The sequence below is a fragment of the Salvelinus fontinalis genome, chromosome 31 (assembly GCF_029448725.1).
Source record: "Salvelinus fontinalis isolate EN_2023a chromosome 31, ASM2944872v1, whole genome shotgun sequence".
Classification (NCBI taxonomy): Eukaryota; Metazoa; Chordata; class Actinopteri; order Salmoniformes; family Salmonidae; genus Salvelinus; species Salvelinus fontinalis.
In genome coordinates, this window is record NC_074695.1 from 25,823,035 (window position 1) to 25,846,322 (window position 23,288).

Below are 23,288 nucleotides of genomic sequence, written 5' to 3' on the forward strand. Positions count from 1 at the left end.
TTGCGTATGGAAAGATAAAACTCTATTTAATGTCATTTGTTCATCTCTCCATTCAACTCAAATGTAGGTATTCCTAGTATTAGTCAAATAAGGAAATACTTTACGCCCTTAATTGTGTGTTAATGTTTAGTAAGGAGCAATGTGCAGTGCTTCCATAACGTTAAAGTGTAATTAGTTCCACTGAGAGCGTGTTTGTGTTCACAGGAGTGTGAGTGTTGGGAGGCGGAGAAGGGCCACATGAGGAATGAGATGAAGGAGTATAAGGTGCGGGAGCTCCGGCAGCTCCAGGACAACAGTGAGCTGGAGGAGGAGAACACCTGTCTGCAGAAACAGGTGTCTGTACTCAAGCAGAACCAGGTCAGAGTCTCTCCCTTCTCACCACTCACCTCACTGATAATCAACCATAGAAATAGAATGAATAGAAAGGGTGTCTCCATTCAAGTCAATTTTATTTAAATGAACCTTTTATTTTATCAGGGTGTCACACTGAGACCAAGGTCTCTTTTACAGATGAGCCCTGAACTACAGAAAATACACACATCAAATACAGAATGCAATCAGAAAGATGGCATAATGGGTAATGATAGACACTTAAGTGTACAAAATTTTTGGAACAGCATCCCAATATTGAGTTGCACCCCCTTTTGCCCTCAGAACAGCCATGCCCCAATTGTTTGGGGCATGGACTCTACAAGTTTACAAGATGTCGAAAGCGTTCCACAGGGATGCTGGCCCAGGTTGACTCCAATGCTTCCCACAGTTGTCAAGTTGGCTGGATGTCCTTTGGGTGGTGGAACCTTATTGATACATGGGAAACTGTTGAGCATGAAAAACCCAGCAGCGTTGCAGTTCTTGACAAACCGGTGCGCCTGGCAACAACTACCATACCCCGTTTAAAGGCACTTAAATCTTTTGTCTTGTCCATTCACCCTCTGAATAGCACACATACACAATCCATGTCTCAATTGTCTCGAGGCTTAAAAGTCCTTCTTTAACCTGTCTCCTCCCCTTCATCTACACTGATTGAAGTGGATTTTAAAGGTGACATAAATAAGGGATCATAGTTTTCACCTGGTCAGTCTATGTTATGGGAAGAGAAGGTGTTCCTAATGATATGTACGCTCTGTGTCCACCTAATTTTTAAAACTCTTTTAAACGACTAAAGCCAAACGTGGAAACTATAGATATAACTTCCTCCGCGCTTGCGCATTATCATAATTCATATGTGCCTCACTAGAAATCCTTGCATTAGCATTTCTGTTAGCTGATACGTCATGACAAAAAATACCATATTGACAAAAAATACCATATGTCCTGTTAATGTGCCTTGACCTTGTAGCCTAAACTGTAGAGGGGGAAAAAAACAACTGATCCAAATGGTTGTCCAATCGCAGGCAGGCAAGTTATTTCAAAATTAATATGCATTCAAAACATCAGGCTTTTGAGAGGTTATTCAAATGACACGCTATTCACTGCAGTTGACAGCGTAGACTAGAGTTTTGTACTCACTTGAAAATAATAATAACATTCTTCATTACATTGTCTTGTAGCCTAGAAGGATATATTTCTTGTCCCTAAAAAAACTGTAACGTTAGGGTAGCTTTTCGAGCTGCGTACCTGGGAACTGTGAGGGAGTGCACTCAGCGCAGCCTCAGGAGCCCAAAGTGAAGGCTACCTATGATTTTGTTATCTGATTAACATTCACTGTTAACTTATTTTTCTTACACTTTGATATGGAAATATTTAGCTAATGAATGGCCTAATATCTAGCTAATATTTACTTCGGCTGCACATCAGTAGGCTCTCTCTTCCAGCTGTTCCCATGCGCAACAGGCTATAAGCTACGCAAGCCTCTCCGTAATAGGCCATTGCTCTTGTCATTAAATCCCAGGAAAAGCTATAGGCTACAAAAGCTATAGGATATTTATTTTGCAACTTTTTTTATGCTTGGCCTAATAGTCTATTTGGGGAAAGAAGCAGGCTTGCTCTTGCTAATTGCTTAATGTAAAACAGGGCTACAGCATAGAAAATACAGAGATGAGCACAGTGAAAAAGAAGACCTAAAGGAATTGACAACCATTGGAAAAATAACAATTGAGCATCGAGGCAATGACAATTGAGCATCGAGGCAATGACATGCTGTAAAAGATGCGCAGGCTAAACAGAGTTTGTTGTTGAATTGCTACGTTTAAATACGAGTTACTATATTTTTCATTAGGTCTGTATGTACAGTGCATTCGGAAAGTATTCACACCCCTTGACTTTTTCCACATTTTGTTACGTTACAGTCTTATTCTTAAATGGATAAAAAAAAATACAATTTTATCTCATCAATCTACACACAATATCCCATAATGACAAAGCAAAAACAGGTTTATAGACATTTTTGCAAATGTATTAAAAATGTACAACTGAAATATTACATTTACATAAGTATTCAGACCTATCTTTGGCAGCGATTACAGCCTTGAGTCTTCTTGGGTATGTCGCTAAAAGCTTGGCACACCTGTATTTGGGAAGTTTCTCCCATTCCTCTCTGCAGATCCTCTCATGGATCTTTGAGCACATCAAAAAAGGTCTGATACTGGTATACCATCAAGCCCTGGTGTTTTTTCAGACTGAGGCAATCAAATATTTTCAAAGTTCCTCTTCTGTAAATTGGCCTTCACACAGGTCTTTCTGTAAATTTGTTCAATTTACATTATTATTATGAAAGAAATCCTTAGTTAACATCATTCAGTGGAAATGGAGACTGAAAAGAGAACATGCAGAAAATATTTTGCTTCCTCTTTCATAATATAATTTGGTGACTCATGAATGACTCAATTTAACGACTTTCTGCAAATTATTTTTGGTAGCATTTCAGTTGAAGATTTTAAAAAGTTTTCAATTTTCCATCCAATTTCCTTTATTTTTGTAATAAATTACACTTAATCATTCTTGAATAAGTACCTCCATTTCTTTGTTTTTCCTCTAACCTATTTTGAGCCACTAGTACAGTTTCCATTACCATCTACCTGCACTGTTATTTCCTTTATTAGTCTAATCTCTTTTGACCTAAACTGATTTTGTTTTAATGATGACTATTGTATTGAATGGCCTCTAAAACTACATTTAAGTGTCCCATACAATAAGGGGATCTGCTGTACCTATGTTGTGCAAAAAAAAGTCCATTCTGAATTATTTTGTCTTAGTTAAGAACAAATTGTCATGCAATATCCCCTTCTACGTGGAAATTCTGTAAGAATTATATGGAAGCCAATTAGATGGTTAGATGCTAGGAAAAATTAGATGGGGAAAAAACTATTTAATCAATTTTAGAATAAGGCTGTAACATAAAAAATGGAAAAAGTCAAGGGGACTGAATAATTTCCCGAATGCACTGAATATGAACTCAAAAGCAGAAGTAACTTATTTTATTTTTTATCTCCAATTGGTTTATTCACATATTTACGAGGCTATTCTCAGCAGCAATAGCAGTTTTAAACACATCAGTATTGTAATATTTCATAGGTTAATATGTAGTATTCATTGTATGACACTGCAACATCTGGCATAGAACCCTTACATGAATATGTACACACTCCCGAGTGGCGCAGCGGTCTAAGGCACTGCATCTTAGTGCTTGAGGCGTCTACATTTTAGAAGGCTGTAACGTAACAAAATGTGGAAAAAGTCAAGGGGTCTGAATACTTTCCGCATGCACTGTATGTAAATTGTAAAATATGTCTTTAATGTCTTTTTTGTTATGTTTCGGACCACAGTAAGACTAGCTGTCGCCATTGGTGTTGGCTAATGGGGATCCTGGTAAATTAAATAAATGAACGTGTCTGGTGGGGATAAAAATCAACATGAGCACGCAGATGCATACGCGGAGCCAGTTTGGTTAGTGTGGCTTGTATTAGCAAATGTATACTACCGAACAAAGAAATATCAACATTTATAATCATCACTTGTGTTCAAACATATTAAGTAATCAAAATGTCTGTCGATCAGTGGCCTCTCAAACTGTACACTTCCATGAGAATTTGACCCCTGAGAGTGTGGCAGTTTGAACAAAACATAAAACCACAAGAAAACCATCAGAACATTTAAAATTCATGTTTTTCGCCCCACTGTCACTAACCACGTTTCAATCCACAGTTATGAAAGTAAAGTAATGCTATTTTTTTTTTAAATCACAAGTGTGCTGGAAACAGAAAGTGTCAAATGTTATAAATGTCGACAATTTGTTCGACATAGTGGAAATTATATGTTGATACCATGATGTCGAGGTAAATTTCCAGTCACGCAATGGTATGTTGTGTGGTCCTCCCACTGCAACATGGAACAGCATGCACAGTTTAGCCTACAGGGTGGTGAAAGTGCACGGTGATGAGCTTATGCTACTTTCCAACCATGGACCCTTATAATGAGTAGACTTTTTGTGGCCCCCAGCCCCATCAAAGTTGCCATCCCTGGCTTAGAGCTTTGCAGCTTGTTGTTAGATCAACTGTATCTCAGTATCGTCTTCTTCATCGACACAGAGTCCAATGGCGGCGGGCTTTCCACCACTCCAGACGACACTTGGTAATGCGCATGGTAATCTTAGGCTTGTGTGCAGCTGCTCGGCCATGGAAAGCCATTTCATGAAGCTCCCGACAAACCATTCTTGTGCTGACGTTGCTTCCAGAGGCAGTTTGGTACTCGGTAGTGAGTGTTGCAATCAAGGACAGACAACTTTTACGAGCTAAGCACTTCAGCACTCGGCGTTCCTGTTCTGTGAACTTGTGTGGCCTACCACTTCGCGGCTGAGCCGTTGTTGCTCCTAGACTTTTCCACTTCACAATAACAGCACTTACAGTTGACCGGGCAGGTCTAGCAGGGCAGAAATACTGACTTGTTGGGAAGGTGTTATCCTATGACGGTGCCACGTTGAAAGTCACTGAGCTTTTCAGTATGGGCCATTCTACTGCCAATGTTTGTCTATGGAGATTGCATGGCGGTGTGCTCAATTTTATACACCTGTCAGCAACAGGTGTGGCTGAAATCCACTCATTTGAAGGGGTGTCCACATACTTTTGTACATATAGTGTATTTCCATGGATGAGGAAAAGAAGAAGGAAAGGACTTTAGCCACTTTAGACTATCAGGATGCTCCCCAGGCTGCATCACATCCGGCCGTGATTGGGAGTCCCATAGGGTGGCGCACAATTGGCCCAGCGTCGTCCGGGTTTGGCCGGGGTAGGTCGTCATTGTACATAAGAATTTGTTCTTAACTGACTTGCCTAGTTAAAGGTTAAATAAAAAATAAAATAAATTGCAGAGACAGAATTAACAGTGTTGTGTTGTTTGTGCAGGGGTGTGGCTGACAGACTTGGTCCACGTAGCGGCTCATGAGATCGGCCACATCCTGGGCCTCATGCACTCCCTGAACCCTAAGGCCATCATGCACCTGAACGCAACTCTGACGGGGCGCAAGCTCATCACACAGGATGAGGTGTGGGGCCTGCACCGACTCTACGGTATGCCAAGCACCCACAAGCAAATAACCCTGTATTACAGACAGAGAGAAACAATGGTGTTACATTGATTTGTAGCACAAAACAACCATCGGTACTTAGCACATTTTAAACTTTAAAGAACCAATTTATATTGGCTTTATAGATCATTCATTAAGTCTTCATGAGCACTACATAGCTGCTTCACAAATAATTTAGACGCAACACCATTGCCTGCTACAAGTAAATGTGGCATTAATGAGTATTGTCGAACCTCTTATAATACAGTTATTGTAAATGTGCAGCCAGATTGTCTTCCCAATTTTTTTTGCTGTTGCTAAAGTTGCTCCCTTGTCCCTCTCTCCCCACTCCTTCTCCTCCTCCTCTCCTGTAGGATGTTTGGATAGATTATTTATCTGTCCAGCCTGGGCGCGGAAAGGCTATTGCGACAGTAAGCGCAAACTCATGCAGAAGCACTGCCCCTCCAGCTGTGATTTCTGTTACGGTAAGTGCAGCACTGCAGAGGAAAAAAGATTACTCTCAATCTACTGGTGCAAGGAATTGCTCAGTACCGTCTGCCAAAGCAGCGAAACACAGCCAACAAAGTTCAGCCATGCAGAACCATGATGGTTTGCAGCCCTCCTGATTTAAAGGCAGATTAGATACTTGCCACTGGAGTAGTCATTCACAAAGAATTACCTCCTGATGAGATCCAGTCTGCCTAACAGTAAGCGAGCAAAGAAGTCAGTGAGGCACCTCGACAGCTTGAATTCCCATAACCTCCACAGCTTATGACTCCTCCACCCCGGCAGCCATAGATTGTTGTGGGTTTGTCCGATATCCCTTGTTACACTTGTGTGTAACAAGGGAGAACGTGGAGGAGTGAGGATACCATTCCTGGCTCCGAATCTGTTCCTCATTGTTGATTGGAAAACGTTGTACGGCTGTGGAAAATTCCAGAGTGACTCCAAACCACTGGAATTTCAGACTGTGGCTTGACGGTTAGACACGGAAGGTCAATTTGGGATTTTTGCAGCCCAAACTAGTGGCTGTCTTTTAAAAAGACTTCCAGCTGGTCATGACATTGTGTTTACACTGGCCTAAATTAACTAGATAGACAATGTCCATCGTTTACAAATGGCTTCTGACCGGTTCCAGTGACTTTTTTGATGCATAATATGGAGGTAGATATTACGCTTAATTTGAGTGCCTATGTCTTGGGGATAATTTGAAGTTTAATGATCCTAAATTCCCACTCAGATCAGGGTATACAATTAGTAAGACGGCATTTTCTGGAAGCTTCTTAGTTTACTTTTTGGAGTAAACATGTCATGAAAAAAACATTGACTCATTTCGCAATGGGGATGTTATACTAAACCGAGTCATGTCTGGTTAAGACTTTATACAGAAGTGGATATCTCAGCCTTTAGCCTTGTGTTCCCTAACTCTCCTCAGAGTTCCCATTCCCCACTGTGGCCCCCACCCCCACACCCCAACGGACCAAACACAAGCTGGTGGCTGAGGGGAAGAAGCTCACCTTCCGATGTGGGAAGAAAATTGCAGCTAAGAAAGGCAAAGTATAGTGAGTATGGATTATTTAGTCCCGACCTCACTTCGAACAAATCATGATATCCTACCAACATTAGCTTATATTGAAACGGATTTGACCCCATTTCTGATATTATGAGCTCTCTGAAAGTTTTTTCCAAGCTAGGTATACTTACTTGTGTTTCCGTAGCTGGTACAAAGACGGAGAGCTTCTGGAGTACTCCCACCCTGGCTACCTCTCCCTAAAGGACGACCACATCAGTATTGTGGCCAATGCTATCAACGAGGGCACATACACCTGCATCGTGAGGAAAAAGAACAAGGTCCTCACCAACTACTCCTGGAGGGTACGTGTGCGCTTCTGAGGGAATTGCCATTCTCTGCACACAGAAGCACTGGGTATTAGCAGAGACCGACCACACACACACACGGCCACAGAAGAATAATTCCTAGAAAATAAGTCCCTCAGACCACTGCAATTTCACTGCACCCTCTTGGGTACACTCAAAATGGCCACCAGTCCACCCATTGACTTGAATGTGGATGTCCGTTCTAGGAATTATATTTCCATGCACACGTTCGCTCACACAAACATTGCTTGGTCAAATGGGGACTGCACTCACTTGGGCACATATTTTAATGTATGTACGTTCTATTTCTAAACAATCATGTTATGTAAAAAAAAAAAAAAAAAAAAATTGTGCATTTTCATATGCGCAAAATAAACTTCTGTGATCATTAGTATATTGAATGTTGATGTAAAATTACATTTTGTGACAATCGAGTACAAATTAGATACACTTGCTGGCATTGTTTCTGTTATATTATGTGAACAACAGAATGTTCTTTGAAGTTAGAGGTCACTAACACTTACAGGCTAGCTAGTAACCTCAAACTTGAAATATTGTCCTGAAATGTTTTATAATTTTGCCTATCCTGGCTATATTAAGCCATGGATAATGCATTCTAAAGCTACTGCCTCTTAATGCAAGTCATATAAATCATTTACTGTCTGAATTGAAGTTGGGTAAACCTAAAAACAAACATTGTTTACAGTCACTGGAAATATTTGGACCTTTATTCACATATGGAACACCACCGATATCTAGCTTGCTCAGCTATCCTTTAGGTGGAGTCGATACTTTTCCTCCAGAAGGTGCAGTTCCACTAACAGCTCCCTTTACATGCTCATTTGACACCTCAGGTGTAATAATCCACAGAAGGGCTTAGAGGGGACTCGCAGATAAAACTGATGAATGTACATTTCCATTTGTGTTGGTTCTAAAGAGTCTCCAGACGAGGGAACATTTTGCAACTGTTCCAGTCTGAGCAGCCAGCAGTCTCCCAGGAATGAGACGGCACTGTTTATTTCCCTCCAGCTAGAAATCAAATCATTTATTGGTTTAGTCCTAGAAATCGCAGCCACTTCAACAACAAAGACAGAAATCTGGGGCTCTTTTCCCTGAAAGAACAAAGTCCTGAGACAAAGTGTGCAGTGCAAAGAATGACATCACTCTTGGGACGACTACTATTGAGCTGGATTCAACACTGGGAATTTTGGGGGACTCGACTTCCCTTTTGGCAGGCAGTGTGTGGTGCTGTTTGCTTAGCTTAGACAGCATTTATAAATACCAGCAAAAAGGTGGACAAATAAAAGCTTCACATTTTATTTCTTGCAAAAACATGTCCCGGGTCAGTATGTAAGCCATCGGTTATACAGTAAAGTCCTTATAATATGATGGATCGACATGGCTCTAACACTGCTACATTATTATACAGTATCTCCAGTACTCAAGAAACACCAACGACTTCAAATCTAGTCCTCTTCAGCAGTGTAAAAAAGTCAGAAAACAAAAAGCCAACATGAGCTAAGGTACAGTCAAAATTGTAGTTAGGTTTTGACGCACAGTTGCCTCATTTCCATAAAAGTTAAACCTTGTCAGAATCGAGAAAATACTCTAAAAGTTCAATGGTTGTGATTCAGCCATATAGTTGGGAAAAAAGGGACAGTGTGTTTGTCCGTCGTTCATGTTATGTGACGACCAGTCTCCACCCTCACAGGGTTACGGTGAGGGCAGTACGCTGACCCCTGACAACGGAAGCCATTCCCCCAATGAGTCCAGCCACATAAAAAACGAAATGTCCCATGATTCTTGTCCGGTCAGCTGGCCAGGCTAGTATGTCTCTTCCCATACGCAGGGTATCCTGCCCTGCAGGCGCAGCTCAGAACTTGAGGCTGAACCCTGGGCCCACGGCAGAAGCCCCTTGGTTGCTGGTAGTCAGATGGAAGCCTGAGTCTTTCAGGTCATCGTCACCCTGGAGAGAGGACAAGCCACACACATTAGCTGATGAGGAACATTGCCTTTATGCCAGGGAACTAATGTATTCTGGAAAAATAAGTATTAAGCGGTGGGAGGATGCGTCTTGACAACACACAGTAAAGTGCTGTAGGTCTTCAATCTGTCAAACACAGAAACCAAGCTCAGATGTCAAAACCTAGTCGACAGAGGGATGTAGAGTTAAACCCAGCCTCACCAGCTGACTGTAGCCCAGTCCTCCCTCTGGGGGGCGCGGGCTGGTGCCCCTCTTCACCCTCTGTTGCTCGCTCTTGGCCGGCCAGGTGGGGAACATGGAGGGGTCGATGGGCTGCGGTGTCTCCCGGAAATACTCGTGCTTCAGAGCCTCGTCCGACAGGATCCTCTTGCTAGGGCAGTAGGTGAGGAACCTAGTGGAAAGGGAAAAGGTCAAGGTCACTCAAAATGGCAGCACTTCTGCAATTAGGTGGTACTCGCGAAACAAAAGTCCCGACTTTAAATATTCGTCATACTTCTGCACGCTACTCTTGACAGTTTAAGCTAGAAAACGGCATTCAAACTTAAATGTGCTGACTGGTCTGCTTTTTGATATGAATTAATTTGTCTTTTTGTCCGTCTTCATAGACTAACATTCTAATGCTCCCCATTGTGACATCACTTCCAACTTCCATTCACTGTAAATGCAACAATTCAACTTGACACACAGCTACTTTGACCATTTTGCCAAACCCTGACACAAAAAGCTAAGAGGGTGAAACATCTTCCTCTACTTCACTGCTATTCAAATCTGAAACAACAGAATTATCTGGTACCGATGTAACCTTACAGCTGTTTAAGTGACCGTATCAACATTTTCTGTAACTTTTTATAAACTGACATTGACCACTTTCGAAACAAGTTAGACAAAAAGTTTGACGTTATGACATCTGTCTACTTCTTTGTTATTCAAATCAGGAATTAAGAACATAAATATCTACTACCAATCAAGAGGTACAGCTGTTTTAGTAACCATGTCAACTAATTTAGCTAACTTCCCACTGTTGGATTTACTGCCATGGAACTTTTCAGAACTTTCAAATTATAAAAATGGGGGGGTTGGCATGAGACACTGAGTAAACATTATGACTTTTGACACTAATCAGCTACCTTGACCACTTTTCTGAACAATTCGTCGTAGACAAAAACTTCAAAAGGTATGGCACATTGGTCTACTTCTCCGATATTCAAATCTGAAATCAGAACAGCAATAACTACTAATCATCCCACACACACAATCTACACCTTCAACCATACATTCATTCCTTTATCATACCAATCAGTCCAACTTCACCTTGTTTAATCCCTTCATCCCTCCATACATATGGTCTTCCATCCCTGTATCCTTACTTTATTCACCTGTCCATTTATCTATCTATCCTGTCATAACATTCTTTTAACAGCTTTTTTCTTTGATTAAGAAATTCATGTATGGTTGAAGTAAGGGATAAATGCTTGGGATAAAATAAAGTTTTTAAATGTGTTTTAAAGTTCATCAACACCTTGTCTTCTGTACTCTATTATTACAGTTAGCATGTACTGTGGTATTAATGTAGGAGTGTATAAAAGTGTAGTAGGCTAGTCTGAGTGCAGTTATTTGTGATGAAATATGTGATCCAACTGCCCCACAATCCAAAGTAATTAGGTTCATAGTGTCCTCTATGAAAATAATCAGACCAATTATTTTACTACATTTAACTTATTGGCTTATGTAAAACGTTTTAAACTTATTCCACTACCACAAAAATACTTGTAAAGAGTAAAAGTCCAATCAACCTTTCTTCATTAAAATTACCATCTAGTCTGTATTAGTAATTTTTCATGAAGAAAGGTTGATGGGAGGAGAGCACATATAGTCCCTCTAAATAAACTCAGCAAAAAAAGAAATGGCAATTTTTCAGGACCTTGTTTTTACAAGATAATTCGTAAAAATCCAAATAACTTCATAGTAAAGGGTTTAAACACTTTTTCAATGAACCATTAATGAACATGCACCTGTGGAACGGTCGTTAAGACACTAACAGCTTGGAGACGGTAGGCAATTAAGTTCACAGTTATGAAAACTTAGGACACTATAGAGGCCTTTCTACTGACTCTGAAAAACACCAAAAGAAAGATGCCCAGGGTCCCTGCTCATCTGTGTGAACATGCCTTAGGCATGCCACAAGGAGGCATGAGGACTGCAGATGTGGCCAGGGCAATAAATTGCAATGTCCGTACTGTGAGATGCCTAAGACAGCTTTACAGGGAGACAGGACGGACAGCTGATCGTCCTCACAGTGGCAGACCACGTGTAACAACACCTGCACAGGATCGGTACATCCGAACATCACAACTGCGGGACAGGTACAGGATGGCAACAACTGCCCGAGTTACACCAGGAACGCACAATCCCTCCACCAGTGCTCAGACTGTCCGCAATAGGCTCAGAGAGGCTGGACTGAGGGCTTGTAGGCCTGTTGTAAGGCAGGTCCTCACCAGACATCACCGGCAACAATGTCGCCTATGGGCACAAACCCACCGTTGCTGGACCAGACAGGACTGGCAAAAAGTGCTCTTCACTGACAAGTTGCGGTTTTGTCTCACCAGGGGTGATGGTCGGATTTGTGTTTATTGTCGAAGGAATGAGCGTTACACCGAGGCCTGACTTCGGGAGCGGGATCGATTTGGAGGTGGAGGGTCCGTCATGGTCTGGGGCGGTGTGTCACAGCATCATCGGACTGAGCTTGTTGTCATTGCAGGCAATCTTAACGCTATGCATTATAGGGAAGACATCCTCCTCCCTCATGTGGTACCCTTCCTGCAGGCTCATCCTTACATGACCCTCCAGCATGACAATGCCACCAGTCATACTGCTCGTTCTGTGCGTGATTTCCTGCAAGACAGGAATGTCAGTGTTCTGCCATGGCCAGCGAAGATCTCAATCCCAATGAGCACGTCTGGGACCTGTTGGATCGGAGGGTGAGGGCTAGGGCAATTCCCCCCAGAAATGTCCAGGAACTTGCAAGTGCCTTGGTGGAAATATGGGGTAACATCTCACAACAGGAACTGGCAAATCTGGTGACGTCCATGAGGAGATGCACTGCAGTGGTGTGGCCACCAGCTGCATTGACTGTTACTTTCGATTTTGACCAACCCTTTGTTCAGGGACACATTATTCCATTTATGTTAGTCACACGTCTGTGGAACTTGTTCAGTTTGTCTCAGTTGAATCTTATGTTCATACAAATATTTATGTTAGGTTTGCTGAATACAAACTCAGTTGACAGTGAGAGGATGTTTATTTTTTTGCTGAGTTTAGTCTTCATCTCATATAATCACACAGGGTAAGTTAAAGGAACAAGGCTGACAACGCAATCTTAAGCCTAGTCTTGTGGGTGTAGGACCGACATCCTCCAGTCCAAACATGAGACGGCTAGCAGCCACTGGCCAGGGGTCATTGCACTTCCTGGGTCATTATACTGAAGACATTCCACTGCACTGATGTCAACAATCACCCAAAAGATGACAAACTTATGTATAGCAACACTTGGCAAACATTTCATTCTTGCTAGTATTTAGAGAGTACATTTTTAGATTACACTTTCATGGCATTGTTCATTGAGTCCAGTGGTTTTGTATTAAAATCTTCTCAACTGAGATTTTCTAAGAACCAAAGCTTGTTTGTCTGAGAAATGTAACAGATATGGGTAGATTAGACGTACTTGTTCATGAGGTCGAAGCCCTGGTCTGAAAGCAGGGCTCCGAAGCGCTTGCGCAAGTTGTTGTAGGGGTACTCTGTAAAAGTCATCTTCTTCACAGCAGGGAGCTCGTTGTAGCCTGGCCAAATCTTCTCGCTGGGTGACCCAAGGTCCTGATAAGAACATGCGTCAACACACAGACACATGGAGTTAATGTTTTATGTGTGGGCTGGAGATCCCCACTATGTCTGGTATGTTAGGAACTGATGGGGGGGGGAGTACTGGAGCACAGTCAAGACCACAGCTTTTAATCTGAGTTTTACAGTTTAGCACAGTCACACAACCGCCACAGACAAGTCTGTTACGTCACCATGTCTATCTAAGAGAGACTGGGTCACTGAACTTCAGTCCCTCTTTGGAAAATACATTGTGTAGTCAAATCAAATCCATTTAATCTGACTACATCCTATTCCTAACTCTGCCACCTTGTGGGGAGTTCATAACACTGGAAAACCCACAAAAACATGTGGTAGCTGTCAAGAATGCACGCAGATGTAAGAGTGGAGTATATAAAGTGCTTTTACTTTCCAAACAGTATGAAGTAAAATGTACTTTTTGATACAAATTTGCTAACCTTAAATATCTTGTTAATTTGGTCAATTTCTGATTTTCCAGGGAAGAGAGGTTTCTGGGTAAGGAGCTCTCCAAATATGCAGCCTACAGACCACATGTCCACAGCTGTGGAGTACTCCTGTGGAGAGAGAAACACACTCGTTAAACCACAGTATTCTAAGTAACAGACAGCACCGCATGAGTCTGGGTTGGAGTGTTTAGTCTGGGTGAGGACAAGCTTTGACTTGGTAGTGGTGCTGTGTGTATGTAGTCTTAGGCTATGTTTAGAACTACAGACTTCGACACTATTGGAAGGCATACAAAGTATGTGTTGTGTTGTCTGGATGCGGTAATGTTCACACTCAGGTAGCGGTTTAGAATGGCACTGTTTTGACTGGAGAGGGTCTTTGATGACTGACGTTTCTTGAGATGTTTTGACTCAAGGCAGAGTTTTGAATGCAGGTGTCTCTACTGTGGCTATGTCGCTCACAAGACATTGATTCACGGTCAGTTTTGCATAACATCCCACAAATGGTAATTGTTAGGATTTGGGGAGGTTAAACAGATTATAGATCTGTGCTTAGGTCCTGACTCACTTTGGCTCCCAGCAGCAGTTCTGGAGAACGGTACCACAGGGTCACCACCACAGGGGTGTAGGGCTTCAGGGGAGAACCATACTCACGGGCTAGACCAAAGTCCCCCACCTAGAACAGCACAACAAAGAACAAACATTACAAAAATGCCCAAGACGCAAGCATACACACTCACGCACATTCAAGTCATTATTCTTTGTCATTAATAAGCCTAAAGCGTTGTATTTCTTCATCTGAGCCATGGATGATCTAATCCTTATCTGAAGTTCCCAACCCACAGCAGTTTTAATATTATTATAATGGAATATAATACATCATACATATATATACAACAGGGTATTATTACACCTTGAGGATCCCCTTGTGGCTGAGCAGCAGGTTAGAGGTCTTCAGGTCGCGGTGGAGGATCCAGTTGTCGTGGAGATGGCGGACGCCTCGCAGCAGCTGGATCATCAGGGTCTTCACTTCGCCTGAGGCCGACAAAAAAGAGGAAGTGGAAAAGAGACATGAGCTCATATGCTTACATTAAAACAATTCTCTTACGCTAACCTAGCCAAAATACATGGGAAAATAGCTGGAGGACATAAGTGTACTGTATTTTTTTGCAACTCAAACTGAATCCCACAACATTACCTGGGAGAAAAGGCTGTTTCATGGTCTCCATTAAGCTTTTCAGGTCGTGCTCCACGTAATTCATCACAATGTAGATCTTGTCCATGTTGCTTCCAACGACGATTTCCTAACATGAGAGAAAGGATGAGTTTAGCTGGTACTAGTATTCCTTTTTTTCTTTTTAACAGCCATTATATTATGTCAATTTGTTTAACACTTTTGGCTACTATGCATTGTATGAAAGGCGCTACACAAAATGTATTTCAAAATAATATATTATTGAGGGGGGAGTTCCTCTGAGTCAGTTGTGTGCTGCTCACCATAGAAATAAACATTTATGATATTTTCAATGTGTATTTCTATGCACCTCACCCTGACAGTGACGATGTTGGGGTGCTGGGCCTTCAGAATGGTGTTGATCTCTCTCAGAGACGTGATGGGGAAACCTTCTTTCTCCTTCTCCATCTTCAGACGCTTTAAGGCCACAATCTCATCTAGAAGAGAAAGGCCTGTTTTAGAGTGTCTGTCCAGGGATGGATTGGAAGTCAAGTGCAAGGTAGCCCACATACCTGTCTTTTTGTCCTTGGCCCTATACACCACGCCGTAGGTCCCTTCCTCGATACGATTCAGACACTGGAACTCCTCGACACTGCGACAGCCCTGAAAATGACATGAAACCAATGCCAATCAATACGTGTCCATATGATTTGCGTGTGTGTGTACAGGCCTGAGTCAAATACGTATTACTTTTCTGTCAAGCACTTGATTTCGTCTGCCAGGTGAGAGCATTTCTTGAAATATTCCATTGTACCAGGCAAGCTATGTCCAGGTTCATACACATTTTGAAAGACGGAATTTCTTGAGTTATCCATGACTTTTAACCACATTTCCATGACCAACAATTGCCGCCATCTATGTAAGCGCAACATGGTAGACACGTGGAGGCTGCTCTTCGATCTCATGTACCATATCCTGTCGTTATGCAAGGCACTTAAGCCCCCACAAAGTAGACTACCTGTAAGGCAACTGTATAAAACATGTGGTCAACCCTCAGTCTGGAGAGCTACTAGCTGTGCAGGCTTTTGATGAAGCCCTGCTCAAACACATCAGAGACAGTTTTTCAAGGTCCGGTTGAGCAGATCATTTAAAATGTGGTTTGTTAGAAGGCTACTGGAATAAAAGCCTGCATAAATACGAGCTATCGTGGATGATGGCTGACCACCCTTGACGTATAACGTTGCAACATTAAAACCGAATACGTTTTATACCTTTTGAAATAATTTGCTAATTTAATACACTGCTCAAAAAAATAAAGGGAACACTTAAACAACACAATGTAACTCCAAGTCAATCACACTTCTGTGAAATCAAACTGTCCACTTAGGAAGCAACACTGATTGACAATAAATTTCACATGCTGTGTGCAAATGTAATAGACAACAGGTGGAAATTATAGGCAATTAGCAAGACACCCCCAATAAAGGAGTGGTTCTGCAGGTGGTGATCACAGACCACTTCTCAGTTCCTATGCTTCCTGGCTGATGTTTTGGTCACTTTTGAATGCTGGCGGTGCTTTCACTCTAGTGGTAGCATGAGACGGAGTCTACAACCCACACAAGTGGCTCAGGTAGTGCAACTCATCCAGGATGGCACATCAATGCGAGCTGTGGCAAGAAGGTTTGCTGTGTCTGTCAGCGTAGTGTCCAGAGCATGGAGGCGCTACCAGGAGACAGGCCAGTACATCAGGAGACGTGGAGGAGGCCGTAGGAGGGCAACAACCCAGCAGCAGGACCGCTACCTCCGCCTTTGAGCAGGAGGAGCACTGCCAGAACCTTGCAAAATGACCTCCAGCAGGCCACAAATGTGCATGTGTCTGCTCAAACGGTCAGAAACAGACTCCATGAGGGTGGTATGAGGGCCCGACGTCCACAGGTGGGGGTTGTGCTTACAGCCCAACACCGTGCAGGACGTTTGGCATTTGCCAGAGAACACCAAGATTGGCAAATTCGCCACTGGCGCCCTGTGCTCTTCACAGATGAAAGCAGGTTCACACTGAGCACATGAGCACATGTGACAGAGTCTGGAGACGCCGTGGAGAACGTTCTGCTGCCTGCAACATCCTCCAGCATGACCGGTTTGGCGGTGGGTCAGTCATGGTGTGGGGTGCTATTTCTTTGTGGGGCCGCACAGCCCTCCATGTGCTCGCCAGAGGTAGCCTGACTGCCATTAGGTACCGAGATGAGATCCTCAGAGCCCTTGTGAGACCATATGCTGACACATGCACATTTGTGGCCTGCTGGAGGTCATTTTGCAGGGCTCTGGCAGTGCTCCTCCTGCTCAAAGGCGGAGGTAGCGGTCCTGCTGCTGGGTTGTTGCCCTCCTACGGCCTCCTCCACGTCTCCTGATGTACTGGCCTGTCTCCTGGTAGCGCCTCCATGCTCTGGACACTACGCTGACAGACACAGCAAACCTTCTTGCCACAGCTCGCATTGATGTGCCATCCTGGATGAGCTGCACTACCTGAGCCACTTGTGTGGGTTGTAGACTCCGTCTCATGCTACCACTAGAGTGAAAGCACCGCCAGCATTCAAAAGTGACCAAAACATCAGCCAGGAAGCATAGGAACTGAGAAGTGGTCTGTGGTCACCACCTGCAGAATCACTCCTTTATTGAGGGTGTCTTGCTAATTGCCTTTAATTTCCACCTTCTGTCTATTCCATTTGCACAACAGCATGTGAAATTTATTGTCAATCAGTTTTGCTTCCTAAGTGGACAGTTTGATTTCACAGAAGTGTGATTGACTTGGAGTTACATTGTGTTGTTTAAGTGTTCCCTTTATTTTTTTGAGCAGTGTATATCAAACAACAAATGTCTATGGCAGGCTACAATTATTTTTATTCAGCTGAAGCAAGCCCACAAATTTTCTTCAGGAAATGTACCTTTTCTAGTTTAGTCATATTTACCATAGAAGTGTTTACATTTCAGGCTATTGAGTTGCAATGTCCCATACATTGGATGGCCAAATAAACTGGAAGTATCTACAAATCAAGTTGAAGCCAAATAATCCAAAATAAAGGCTACATCTAACTTAATCTGAACTAATAAAATGGCGAAGTGAATCTTTCGTTTCATGAAAATAGTTTAAATGAATAATTTAAAAAAGTAAATCAACTTTGTATGGCCTTATTCGTGAGTGTTGGGACATCACATGAGGAAAACATGAATGCATGCTAATAATAGCTAAACAGATAACTAGAGGGTACAAGATATGTTTTGAATTGGCAAACTAGTTATTAGTCTGTTCTCAATCATATTTTATAGACTAGGCCTACCTTCTGCCTCAATGTCCGACTGTCTCTCTCTCATTGAGCAACGGCCGACTCCTCACGCACACATGCAGGTGATGCGCGCAAACACAGACTCGCTCAAGTGTCATTCTGAATCTGGCTGATGTGTTGATTTTTTATTTGATTGGTAAAATATTGATATGATGAAAAATGATGATATTAATTTCCATAACATGTCGGGTTTGATCCTTTTCCAAAACTTTTCCAGGATTTGAATAATGACCGTACGAACTCTGTAGGTCAAGTGCACCTCAGGCATTTGAAATAAAATAAAAAGGTATTTGACCCAGGTGTGGTGTGCTGCCAGACAGATGGACAGACCTGTAGAGCTGGCAGGTACTTGGGCAGCTCCTTTTTTAGCTCCACGGGGGAGATGGGGGGAGAGTCGGGGATGTAGTTCTCCTCAAGCTCAGGGGTGGCTGAGTGGGAGTGAGACACAGACTGGGGGGTCACGTCTCCATCCCCTGCCTCCTCTTCCTCTTCCTCTCCACTTTCCTCAGTATCGTGGTCAAATCGTGACTCTGGCACTGTGAGGGTTAATTAGGAGGCAGTTATAACTTACAGAAACAAGACAAAATCGCATCTAGAAGCAGCTGGTTGAGAGTTAGACCTTTTCCGATAAAAAAGCTTCAAGAAAACTAACTTTACTCTCAGACATGACAATAACACCTGTTCAAATGACTGCCACCAGACAAATGGTGTGTGAAATGCCTACCTGGGGGAATATGGTTGCCGTTCTCTCTCTCTTCCTCAAACTCTTCCTCAGACTGGTCGTCTTCACTCACCACACCTGAAACACAGACAATGGGTGGGTCAGAGCCGTGTCACTGTGACAACACTGTAATTGTACTAAGTGATAAAACAAGCGCGCACACACACACAAGCAACAGAAGTAGAGTAATTCAGCAGACCTGCAGTCTGGTCAGATTCTCCTGAGCCTGATTCCTCGTTCTCTCCCTCGCTCAGGCTGCTAGATCCATCTTCAACGCCATTACCCTCCTCATCGTCAGAGCCCGACCCTGAGCCTAGGGAAGAGAAGTCTACTCAATGTCACCTCCAAACAACCCACAAAAACTGATAACACAAGAAGATGTCTGGATTGTAAATACAGTATTGTTAAAGTAATTTAAATGTTGACAGATAACGATGAAATAATTCCACTCTGTAACATTATAACTGTATGAAATTGATTAGAATCATACATTTATTATCTGATGGGTTTGTTTAGGGGTAGTCAGTAAAAGTATAATTACTGATGTGTGTAGTTTGTCAGAATTAGGGTAAAACAATATATCTTTATAGTATCTTAAACACAGACTGTCTGAGCAAAATTGGGTGCCGACCTTGCTAGGGCCCTCAGAGATTTGGGAGAGGGCAGTGAGTACTCCCTAATCTTGAGGGAGGACAGGGAGTGCTTCCCACGGTCTCCCTAATCTTTGTCGGCTGGGTAGTGATACAGTATGTGCGTAGGATACCTACGGGTTGTGTGTGAATGTAAGTGCGTAAGGAGCCAGTATAAAATGAATCGTTTTATACAACTGTTATGAATTTTATGAATAATGACTAAATGATGTATACATTTAATGTAGAACTATAACTAACTGAATTCTACCCTGTTTTTCTATATTGATAAATAATGTTAGTTCATAAGAAAGAGGTTATGTAGCATGTACCTGGGAAGAGAGGAATGTATGTGTGTGCCTAAAGAAAACAAAGTGGATCATTAAACTATGTTTGAACCAACCCGGCTATAACTCTGGGGAGATAAGATAGGACAGGGAGAGCCCCTCCAGATTTCCCGTATCTGGAGGGGACTGGAACTGTCAGCTGAGTGGTAATAAACTGTGGTGAGACTCCAGGAGAAAGAGAGAGAATCCAAATATTAGTGTGTATGTATGTGCGTAGGTTAAGAGAATATTATAAAAGGAACGTTTTTGTATATGCACAGCAGAGCTCTCGTAAATAAACATTCTGACAATTGTAGACTGGCCTCGGTCTGTTTCATTTCAATAAGAACCTTACAAATTCTTAGTAACGGACAGAGCAGTTTAATTGAAGTTCAGTTTATGAACATTGAGAACAAAATTATCGTAACAACAACGGACTAGGGCTCTCGTGAATAAATATTTTGACTATCATAGCTGGGCGCCCGTCTGTTTCATTCAACCAGAATCTTACAAATTCTGGGTTGCAGACTGAGTAGTTTAATTGAAGTGGTTTATGAACATTGAGAACATAATTCTCGTAACAAGTATCTATAACAGTTACAACTCTGTTAAGGATTAAACATCAGTAGAAGTGTAATGTTCTCATAACTTTTTTGTGATGCCATCTGTTGTGGGGTATGTTGCAACCTTGAGTGAGTGTGTGTGTGTCTACCTACCTAAGGAGGACTCTCCTGTGCTGGTCTTCCTCTCACTGTCACTGATGTCCTGAAGGTCAGAGAGAAGGTCCTTGTCCTCTGGCTTCTCATCTTTCACTGTTGGACCACAAACAAAACAAAATGAGCATCCCTAATCACACAGAAAAATTATAGTTAAGTAAATTGAATGAAATCAATTACTAAGTCTTGACATCAATTCTACCAAAGCAAAATTATGTAAAACCATCTTGATTGGATAGTCTCACCACCAGTTCTACGTGGCTCGCTGCTGTGCTCCGGTCGGTCCTGGGGAGCCTGGTTGGGACTGCGGCTGCGGTGGCTCTGTTTGGGCTTGTCCCCGTACTCATCGGGCAGCGCACGGTGGTGGGACGGAACTGTCAGAGAACGGACAAGACATTTCGCTTCCCGTCACCAACAGCGCATGCTTACATATATCAAAATACTTACATTCACGTACACGCTAAGGCTGTAAACTCTAACCCTACACGTGTGTGCAAATGCGTGTGTGTGAACCCTGACCTTCTCGGCGCGCCTCACGCTCTTTGCGGCGCTCCTCTGCCCTCCTCTCTCTCTCCTTCTGCTCGCGCTGCTCCTTCTGCTGCTGCTCACGGAGCTTGCGGTCCCTCTCGCGCTGTCGCTCCACCTGCTCCAACCTGTCCCTGTAGTCCGGGGAAGACGGGGGAATCCTGTCAGGAGCTCTCCAGAAACCCAAAAGCCACCCACCCCACACTGTTAATGTCTGATGCATGGAAGGGGAAGAGTACAGTATACAGTGTGACAGGTAACTGCACGGTAAAAAAGATGTCTGACCAGCATGTGACAGTTTGAGGATATGCACGTTTAAAGGTAGACTAAGATATGACATCATAAGCTAGGTTTCCACCCAATTTGCGACAGATTTTCAAGCAAATATTATAAAATAGTTTCCATCAGACGGACTTTGTTGCGAATAAAGGGCTGTGTGTGATGACGTAGCGCAAACACTACTGCACTTAAGTTTCCATGTACAGAAAAAAAAACATAAGTTTAACTTTTTAGGGATAGGGGGCAGCCTTTTCACTTTGGATGAATAGCGTGCCCAAAGTGAACTGCCTCCTACTCTGTCCCAGATGCTAATATATGCATATTATTATTACTATTGGATAGAAAACACTCTGAAGTTTCTAAAACTATTTGAATGATGTCTGTGAGTATAACAGAACTCCTATGGCAGGCAAAAACCCAAACAGGAAGTGGAAATTCTGAGGCTGGTCGATTTTCAACTCATCGCCTATTGAAATGCCAGTGGGCTATGGATCTGTTTGCACTTCCTACGCCTTCCACTAGATGTCAACAGTCTGTAGAACGTTGAATGAAGCTTCTACTGTGATGTTAGGCCGGATGGGGGCTGTTTGAGTCAGTGGTCTGGCAGAGAGCCAGGTCCTGGTCACGCGCATTTCAAATTATATCGACTTGCGTTCCATTAATTCTACAGACACAAAGGAATTCTCCGGTTGGAACGTTATTGAATATTTAGGATAACAACATTCTGAAGATTGATTCTATAGTTAGTTTGACAAGTTTATTCAACCTGTAATATAACTTTTTGAAGTTTTCGTCCGACGTTCGCCTGGACCTGCACGAGCGTTTGGATGTGTATTCTAAACTCGCTAACTAACGATCAAACTAACGATCGGGGTTTGATAATGTAACCAAAACAATCGCATTTGCGACCGTTTGTTTGATTTGACAGTGCAACATTTTTATTTGGTCGCAAGTTATTTATTTTTTTACCTGGTCACGTTTTTACTTATTTTTATCATCATGATTCAAATAGTAATGTACAATTGACCAAAAATAAACCAACTTGCTGAAGAGGCAACAATGGCACAGGAATGACCTTGTCGGTTTGACATCCTGGGGAGGTTTTGGAAACCATACGGGCCAGTCAGACATTTGAAAATCAGACATTTCCTCTCAACCTGGTCTCATAGCATTTCGTATTATTTTATAGGTGAATCTGAGACTCTCAATTTAGTATGATATGTTACGTTTTGTATGGTATGTATTAATTTCTGGATGTCCATCACCCATTTCGCATGATATGCTACGAATTCTAGCTAGGTGGCTAACATTTTCTAGACTAGTGGTTAGGGTTAAGTTTAGGAGTTAGGTTAAAAGTTAGGGGAATGGTTAGTTAAAAGGGTTAAGGTTAGTCTTAGGGATAGGGTTAGCTAACATGCTAAGTAGTTGCAAAGTAGCTTAAAGATAGAAATGATTGAAACGTGGATACTTAGCTAAAATGCTAAAGCTGTCAGTGATGAGATTCGAACTCGCAACCGTAGGGTTGCTAGCCATTCGCGTTCTACGCCCAACCAATCACCAACGTTTCACCTTATACGGCCACCCATCCACCCACCACCAAACGTAACATATCCTACTAAATGCAGTGTCTCAGATTTATCAAATCAAATGATAGTCACATGCGCCAAATACTAAAGGTGTAGACCTTACAGTAAACTTACAAGCCCCTAACCAACAATGCAGCTTAAAAAAAAAAATGTAAGTAACAAGTTATTAAAGAGCAGCAGTAAAATAATAGCGAGTCAATGTGCGGGGGCACCGGTTAGTTGAGGTAATATGTACATGTAGAGTTATTAAAGTGACTATGCATAGATAACAGAGTAGCAGCGGTGTAAAGGG

The 23,288-nt window shown here is 42.5% G+C and overlaps 2 protein-coding genes across 15 annotated transcripts in view; one reads left to right on the forward strand and one right to left on the reverse strand.

Moving 5' to 3' along the window:
- Positions 1 to 5,339: 5,339 nt before the first annotated feature.
- Positions 5,340 to 10,880, forward strand: LOC129829948 (matrix metalloproteinase-23-like; the record flags this gene model as incomplete). The annotated part of the gene is given in 4 exon segments (XM_055892003.1): positions 5,340 to 5,504; positions 5,875 to 5,985; positions 6,936 to 7,062; positions 7,219 to 10,880. Coding segments are annotated over 4 exon segments (578 nt in total), but the record flags the coding sequence as incomplete, so codon positions are not given.
- The window catches only part of LOC129829946 (cyclin-dependent kinase 11B-like), a 30,531-nt gene continuing 15,924 nt past the window's right edge, over positions 8,682 to 23,288 (reverse strand). For 8 of the 14 annotated variants that reach the window (XM_055891981.1, XM_055891990.1, XM_055891989.1 and 5 more), the window contains 15 exons: positions 21,126 to 21,304; positions 20,852 to 20,980; positions 20,607 to 20,702; positions 19,135 to 19,263; positions 18,939 to 19,013; positions 18,545 to 18,750; positions 15,446 to 15,536; positions 15,249 to 15,370; positions 14,898 to 15,003; positions 14,613 to 14,734; positions 14,268 to 14,375; positions 13,694 to 13,810; positions 13,084 to 13,232; positions 9,564 to 9,753; positions 8,682 to 9,344 (listed from right to left, as the gene is read on the reverse strand). In XM_055891981.1, coding sequence (XP_055747956.1) covers positions 9,252 to 9,344; positions 9,564 to 9,753; positions 13,084 to 13,232; positions 13,694 to 13,810; positions 14,268 to 14,375; positions 14,613 to 14,734; positions 14,898 to 15,003; positions 15,249 to 15,370; positions 15,446 to 15,536; positions 18,545 to 18,750; positions 18,939 to 19,013; positions 19,135 to 19,263; positions 20,607 to 20,702; positions 20,852 to 20,980; positions 21,126 to 21,304 — 1,912 coding nt within the window. In that variant the 3' untranslated portion in view covers positions 8,682 to 9,251. The remainder of the gene's footprint in view (positions 9,345 to 9,563; positions 9,754 to 13,083; positions 13,233 to 13,693; positions 13,811 to 14,267; positions 14,376 to 14,612; positions 14,735 to 14,897; positions 15,004 to 15,248; positions 15,371 to 15,445; positions 15,537 to 18,544; positions 18,751 to 18,938; positions 19,014 to 19,134; positions 19,264 to 20,606; positions 20,703 to 20,851; positions 20,981 to 21,125; positions 21,305 to 23,288) is intronic. The other 6 variants (XM_055891987.1, XM_055891995.1, XM_055891992.1 and 3 more) reach the window with 3 other exon arrangements.